This window comes from Odontesthes bonariensis, chromosome 10, assembly GCF_027942865.1.
Source record: "Odontesthes bonariensis isolate fOdoBon6 chromosome 10, fOdoBon6.hap1, whole genome shotgun sequence".
Classification (NCBI taxonomy): domain Eukaryota; kingdom Metazoa; phylum Chordata; class Actinopteri; order Atheriniformes; family Atherinopsidae; genus Odontesthes; species Odontesthes bonariensis.
The window spans coordinates 356,377-363,789 of record NC_134515.1 but is presented as its reverse complement, the minus strand read 5'-3'; the positions used below and the strand labels follow the sequence as shown (position 1 = coordinate 363,789).

Below are 7,413 nucleotides of genomic sequence, written 5' to 3'. Positions count from 1 at the left end.
TAAAACTTCTGAATGATTTTATTTCACTGCTTTAAACACTGATTATTGATCCGTCTGATCAGGAACAAACAGATTCATACAGATTATTGATCTGATTGATCTCCTGTGTCAGTAACTGCAGGCTGAGGAGATTCCACCAATCAGTTTGATCAATAAGAAAATCATCATCATCAATGTTTTTATTACAAAAGGAACCTGAAAACAAACCTAATCAGAAGTATTGATCTCCTGATCAGTTTCCTGCCGCAGGCTTTCAGCTGACGTGTGTGTGTGTGTGTGTGTGTGTGTGTGTGTGTGTGTGTGTGTGTGTGTGTGTGTGTGTGTGGTGACTTTGTGAGGTCACAGCCCACAGATTAAAGGAACATTACAAACATTTCCAGCTGTTTATTGTTTTCTGGGATTATGATCGGTAAAAATTTCAGGAATGAAGATCTGCAGTTAAAAGAATAAAACTGCTGGTATCCATGGCGACGCACTGGACTGTCCAATCACAGCACTCGGGTGGTCTCAGCTCCACGGAGGGATCTCCTCTCCAAACTTGGCGCAGTGAGCGGCGTTTTTGGCCTCGAACAGATCCTGAAGGACATAAACACATTTTAAATCAAAGTGAATTATTCTTTTGATTGTTTTTTTTTTAAAATCAGTTCCAAAAAAGACGGGAGACTTCTCAGCGCGTGCTGCCATGTGGTCGTGTGTGGGGGGCGGGGCCTGAGCTATGGAAGCCCAGACAGCTACAGTAAGCTACAGATAGCTTACTGTAGCTAACTGGAGCTAACTGTAAGCTACAGTAAGTTACAGTAAACTACAATTAGCTACAGATAGCTACAGTAAACCAAACCCACAGATTTCTGACACGTCTGGACCTCAGATCCCAGAGCGGAGCTGTGATCAGCTGCTGGTTCTGCTGGATGGAACCAGCAGAACCAGCAGCACCAGCAGAACCAGCAGAACCAGCAGAACCAGCAGGACCAGCAGAACCAGCAGCGAGGCCTCACCTGGTTGTGGACGTACGCCTCACACACGTAGCACCACACGGAGAGATCCGAGAAGCTCAGAACCATCGGGTGTTCCGACACCACGCCGTGGGTCACCATGTGCTCGTTCACATAGCGGCCGCAGAACACCTGAGAGGGGACAGAGCGGGTCAGAACAGGTGAGAACAGGTGAGAACAGGTGAGAACAGGTGAAAACAGGTGAGAACAGGTGACAACAGGTGAAAAAAAGGTGAGAACAGTTTAGAACAGGTGAGAAACGGTGAGAAACGGTGAGAACAGGTGAGAACAGGTGAGAACAGGTGAGGAACAGGTGAGAACAGGTGAGAAACAGGTGAGAACAGGTGAGAACAGGTGAGGAACAGGTGAGAACAGGTGAGAAACAGGTGAGAACAGGTGAGAAACAGGTGAGAACAGGTGAGAACAGGTGAGAACAGGTGAGGAACAGGTGAGAACAGGTGAGAAACAGGTGAGAACAGGTGAGAACAGGTGAGAAACAGGTGAGAACAGGTGAGAAACAGGTGAGAACAGGTGAGGAACAGGTGAGAACAGGTGAGAAACAGGTGAGAACAGGTGAGAACAGGTGAGAACAGGTGAGAAACAGGTGAGAACAGGTGAGAAACAGGTGAGAACAGGTGAGAACAGGTGAGAACAGGTGAGAACAGGTGAGAAACAGGTGAGAACAGGTGAGAACAGGTGAGGAACAGGTGAGAACAGGTGAGAAACAGGTGAGAACAGGTGAGAAACAGGTGAGAACAGGTGAGAACAGGTGAGAACAGGTGAGGAACAGGTGAGAACAGGTGAGAAACAGGTGAGAACAGGTGAGAACAGGTGAGAAAAAGGTGAGAACAGGTGAGAAACAGGTGAGAACAGGTGAGAAACAGGTGAGAACAGGTGAGAAACAGGTGAGAACAGGTCAGAACAGGTGAGGAACAGGTGAGAACAGGTGAGAAAAAGGTGACAACAGGTGAGAACAGGTGAGAAACAGGTGAGAACAGGTGAGAACAGGTGAGGAACAGTTGAGAACAGGTGAGAACAGGTGAGAAACAGGTGAGAACAGGTGAGGAACAGGTGAGAACAGGTGAGAACAGGTGAGAAACAGGTGAGAACAGGTGAGAAACAGGTGAGGAACAGGTGAGAACAGGTGAGAACAGGTGAGAACAGGTGAGAAACAGGTGAGACAGACAGGTGAGGAACAGGTGAGAAACAGGGGAGAACAGGTGAAAACAGGTGAGAACAGGTGAGAACAGGTGAGAAACAGGTGAGAACAGGTGAGGAACAGGTGAGAACAGGTGAAAACAGGTGAGAACAGGTGAGAAAAAGGTGAGAACAGGTGAGGAACAGGTGAGAACAGGTGAGAAACAGGTGAGGAACAGGTGAGAACAGGTGAGAAACAGGTGAGAACAGGTGAGAACAGGTGAGGAACAGGTGAGAACAGGTGAGAACAGGTGAGAAACAGGTGAGGAACAGGTGAGAACAGGTGAGAAACAGGTGAGAACAGGTGAGAAACAGGTGAGGAACAGGTGAGAACAGGTGAGAAACAGGTGAAAACAGGTGAGGAACAGGTGAGAAACAGGGGAGAACAGGTGAGAACAGGTGAGAAAAGGTGAGAAACAGGTGAGAACAGGTGAGGAACAGGTGAGAAACAGGTGAGAACAGGTGAGAAACAGGTGAGAACAGGTGAGAACAGGTGAGGAACAGGTGAGAAACAGGTGAGAACAGGTGAGAAACAGGTGAGAACAGGTGAGAAACAGGTGAGAACAGGTGAGAAACAGGTGAGAACAGGTGAGAAACAGGTGAGACAGACAGGTGAGAACAGGTGAGGAACAGGTGAGAAACAGGGGAGAACAGGTGAGAACAGGTGAGAACAGGTGAGAACAGGTGAGAACAGGTGAGAAACAGGGGAGAACAGGTGAGAACAGGTGAGAACAGGGGAGAACAGGTGAGAAACAGGTGAGAACACGTGAGGAACAGGTGAGGAACAGGTGAGAACAGGTGAGAACAGGTGAGAAACAGGGGAGAACAGGTGAGAACAGGTGAGACAGGTGAGAACAGGTGAGAACAGGTGAGAAACAGGTGAGAACAGGTGAGAGCAGGTGAGAAAAAGGTGAGAAACAGGTGAGAACAGGTGAGAACAGGTGAGAACAGGTGAGAAACAGGTGAGGAACAGGTGAGAACAGGTGAGAAACAGGTGAGAACAGGTGAGAAACAGGTGAGGAACAGGTGAGAACAGGTGAGAAACAGGTGAAAACAGGTGAGGAACAGGTGAGAAACAGGGGAGAACAGGTGAGAACAGGTGAGAAAAGGTGAGAAACAGGTGAGAACAGGTGAGGAACAGGTGAGAAACAGGTGAGAACAGGTGAGAAACAGGTGAGAACAGGTGAGAAACAGGTGAGAACAGGTGAGAAACAGGTGAGAACAGGTGAGAAACAGGTGAGAACAGGTGAGAAACAGGTGAGACAGACAGGTGAGAACAGGTGAGGAACAGGTGAGAAACAGGGGAGAACAGGTGAGAACAGGTGAGAACAGGTGAGAACAGGTGAGAACAGGTGAGAAACAGGGGAGAACAGGTGAGAACAGGTGAGAACAGGGGAGAACAGGTGAGAAACAGGTGAGAACACGTGAGGAACAGGTGAGGAACAGGTGAGAACAGGTGAGAACAGGTGAGAAACAGGGGAGAACAGGTGAGAACAGGTGAGACAGGTGAGAACAGGTGAGAACAGGTGAGAAACAGGTGAGAACAGGTGAGAACAGGTGAGAAAAAGGTGAGAAACAGGTGAGAACAGGTGAGAACAGGTGAGAACAGGTGAGAAACAGGTGAGAACAGGTGAGAAAAAGGTGAGAACAGGTGAGAACAGGTGAAAACAGGTGAGAACAGGTGAGAAACAGGGGAGAACAGGTGAGAACAGGTGAGACAGGTGAGAACAGGTGAGAACAGGTGAGAACAGGTGAGAACAGGTGAGAACAGGTGAGGAACAGGTGAGAACAGGTGAGAAACAGGTGACAACAGGTGAGAAACAGGTTAGAACAGGTGAAAACAGGTGAGGAACAGGTGAGAACAGGTGAGAAACAGGTGAGAACAGGTGAGAACAGGTGAGAAACAGGTGAGAACAGGTGAGAAACAGGTGAGAACAGGTGAGAACAGGTGAGGAACAGTTGAGAACAGATGAGAACAGGTGAGAAACAGGTGAGAACAGGTGAGGAACAGGTAAGAACAGGTGAGAACAGGTGAGAAACAGGTGAGAAAAAGGTGAGAAACAGGTGAGAAAAAGGTGAGAAACAGGTGAGAACAGGTGAGAACAGGTGAGAAACAGGTGAGAACAGGTGAGAAACAGGTGAGAACAGGTGAAAACAGGTGAGAACAGGTGACAACAGGTGAGAACAGGTGAGAAACAGGTGAGAGCAGGTGAGAACAGGTGAGGAACAGATGAGAACAAGTGAGAAACAGGTGAGAACAGGTGAGAACAGGTGAGAACAGGTGAGGAACAGGTAAGAACAGGTGAGAAACAGGTGAGAACAGGTGAGAACAGGTGAGAACAGGTGAGAACAGGTGAGAACAGGTGAGGAACAGGTAAGAACAGGTGAGAAACAGGTGAGAACAGGTGAGAACAGGTGAGAACAGGTGAGAACAGGTGAGAACAGGTGAGGAACAGGTAAGAACAGGTGAGAAACAGGTGAGAACAGGTGAGAACAGGTGAGAACAGGTGAGAACAGGTGAGAAACAGGTGAGAACAGGTGAGAAACAGGTGAGAACAGGTGAGAACAGGTGAGAACAGGTGAGGAACAGGTAAGAACAGGTGAGAAACAGGTGAGAACAGGTGAGAACAGGTGAGAACAGGTGAGAACAGGTGAGAACAGGTGAGGAACAGGTAAGAACAGGTGAGAAACAGGTGAGAACAGGTGAGAACAGGTGAGAACAGGTGAGAACAGGTGAGAAACAGGTGAGAACAGGTGAGAAACAGGTGAGAAACAGGTGAGACAAACAGGTGAGAAAAAGGTGAGGAACAGGTGAGAAACAGGGGAGAACAGGTGAGAACAGGTGAGAACAGGTGAGAAACAGGGGAGAACAGGTGAGAACAGGTGAGACAGGTGAGAACAGGTGAGAACAGGTGAAAAACAGGGGAGAACAGGTGAGAACAGGTGAGACAGGTGAGAACAGGTGAGAACAGGTGAGAAACAGGTGAGAACAGGTGAGAACAGGTGAGAACAGGTGAGAGAGGTGAGAACAGGTGAGAACAGGTGAGAAACAGGTGAGAAACAGGTGAGAACAGGTGAGAAACAGGTGAGGAACAGGTGAGAACAGGTGAGAAACAGGTGAGAACAGGTGAGAAACAGGTGAGAACAGGTGAGAACAGGTGAGAAACAGGGGAGAACAGGTGAGAACAGGTGAGACAGGTGAGAACAGGGGAGAACAGGTGAGAAACAGGTGAGAACACGTGAGGAACAGGTGAGGAACAGGTGAGAACAGGTGAGAACAGGTGAGAACAGGTGAGAACAGGTGAGAAACAGGTGAGAACAGGTGAGAACAGGTGAAAACAGGTGAGAACAGATGAGAAACAGGGGAGAACAGGTGAGAACAGGTGAGACAGGTGAGAACAGGTGAGAAACAGGTGAGAAACAGGGGAGAACAGGTGAGAACAGGTGAGACAGGTGAGAACAGGTGAGAAACAGGTGAGAAACAGGGGAGAACAGGTGAGAACAGGTGAGGAGCAGGTGAGAAAAAGGTGAGAAACAGGTGAGACAGACAGGTGAGAACAGGTGAGGAACAGGTGAGAAACAGGGGAGAACAGGTGAGAACAGGTGAGAACAGGTGAGAAACAGGTGAGAACAGGTGAGGAACAGGTGAGGAACAGGTGAGAACAGGTGAGAACAGGTGAGAAACAGGGGAGAACAGGTGAGAACAGGTGAGACAGGTGAGAACAGGGGAGAACAGGTGAGAACAGGTGAGAAACAGGGGAGAACAGGTGAGAACAGGTGAGAACAGGTGAGAAAAAGGTGAGAAACAGGTGAGACAGACAGGTGAGAACAGGTGAGGAACAGGTGAGAACAGGTGAGAAAAAGGTGAGAAACAGGTGAGACAGACAGGTGAGAACAGGTGAGGAACAGGGGAGAACAGGTGAGAACAGGTGAGAACAGGTGAGAACAGGTGAGAAACAGGGGAGAACAGGTGAGAACAGGTGAGACAGGTGAGAACAGGGGAGAACAGGTGAGAAACAGGTGAGAACACGTGAGGAACAGGTGAGAACAGGTGAGAACAGGTGAGAAAAAGGTGAGAAACAGGTGAGACAGACAGGTGAGAACAGGTGAGGAACAGGTGAGAAACAGGGGAGAACAGGTGAGAACAGGTGAGAACAGGTGAGAACAGGTGAGGAACAGGTGAGAAACAGGGGAGAACAGGTGAGAACAGGTGAGACAGGTGAGAACAGGGGAGAACAGGTGAGAAACAGGTGAGAACAGGTGAGAAAAAGGTGAGAACAGGTGAGAAAGAGGTGAGAACAGGTGAGAAAGAGGTGAGAAACAGGTGAGAACAGGTGAGAAACAGGGGAGAACAGGTGAGAACAGGTGAGACAGGTGAGAACAGGTGAGAACAGGTGAGAAACAGGTGAGAAACAGGTGAGAACAGGTGAGGAACAGGTGAGAAACAGGTGAGAACAGGTGAGAACAGGTGAGGAACAGGTGAGAACAGGTGAGAAACAGGTGAGACAGGTGAGAACAGGTGAGAACAGGTGAGAACAGGTGAGAACAGGTGAGAACAGGTGAGAAAAAGGTGAGAAACAGGTGAGAACAGGTGAGAACAGGTGAGAAACAGGTGAGAACAGGTGAGAAAAAGGTGAGAACAGGTGAGAAAGAGGTGAGAAACAGGTGAGAACAGGTGAGAAACAGGGGAGAACAGGTGAGAACAGGTGAGACAGGTGAGAACAGGTGAGAACAGGTGAGAACAGGTGAGAAACAGGTGAGAAACAGGTGAGAACAGGTGAGGAACAGGTGAGAAACAGGTGAGAACAGGTGAGAACAGGTGAGGAACAGGTGAGAACAGGTGAGAAACAGGTGAGAAACAGGTGAGAACAGGTGAGAACAGGTGACAACAGGTGAGAACACGTGAGAACAGGTGAGGAACAGGTGAGGAACAGGTGAGAAACAGGTGAGAACAGGTGAGAACAGGTGAGGAACAGGTGAGAACAGGTGAGAAACAGGTGACAACAGGTGAGAAACAGGTTAGAACAGGTGAGAACAGGTGAGAACAGGTGAGAAACAGGTGAGAACAGGTGAGAAACAGGTGAGTACAGGTGAGAACAGGTGAGGAACAGTTGAGAACAGATGAGAACAGGTGAGAAACAGGTGAGAACAGGTGAGGAACAGGTAAGAACAGGTGAGAAACAGGTGAGAACAGGTGAGAACAGGTGAGAAACAGGTGACAACA

The 7,413-nt window shown here is 48.8% G+C and overlaps 1 protein-coding gene across 3 annotated transcripts in view; it reads right to left on the bottom strand.

Annotated features, from left to right (window-relative positions):
• The window catches only part of hdac6 (histone deacetylase 6), a 45,907-nt gene continuing 38,494 nt past the window's right edge, over positions 1-7,413 (bottom strand). For all 3 annotated transcript variants that reach the window (XM_075475859.1, XM_075475861.1, XM_075475860.1), the window contains 2 exons: positions 996-1,124; positions 1-576 (listed from right to left, as the gene is read on the bottom strand). In XM_075475859.1, coding sequence (XP_075331974.1) covers positions 508-576; positions 996-1,124 — 198 coding nt within the window. In that variant the 3' untranslated portion in view covers positions 1-507. The remainder of the gene's footprint in view (positions 577-995; positions 1,125-7,413) is intronic.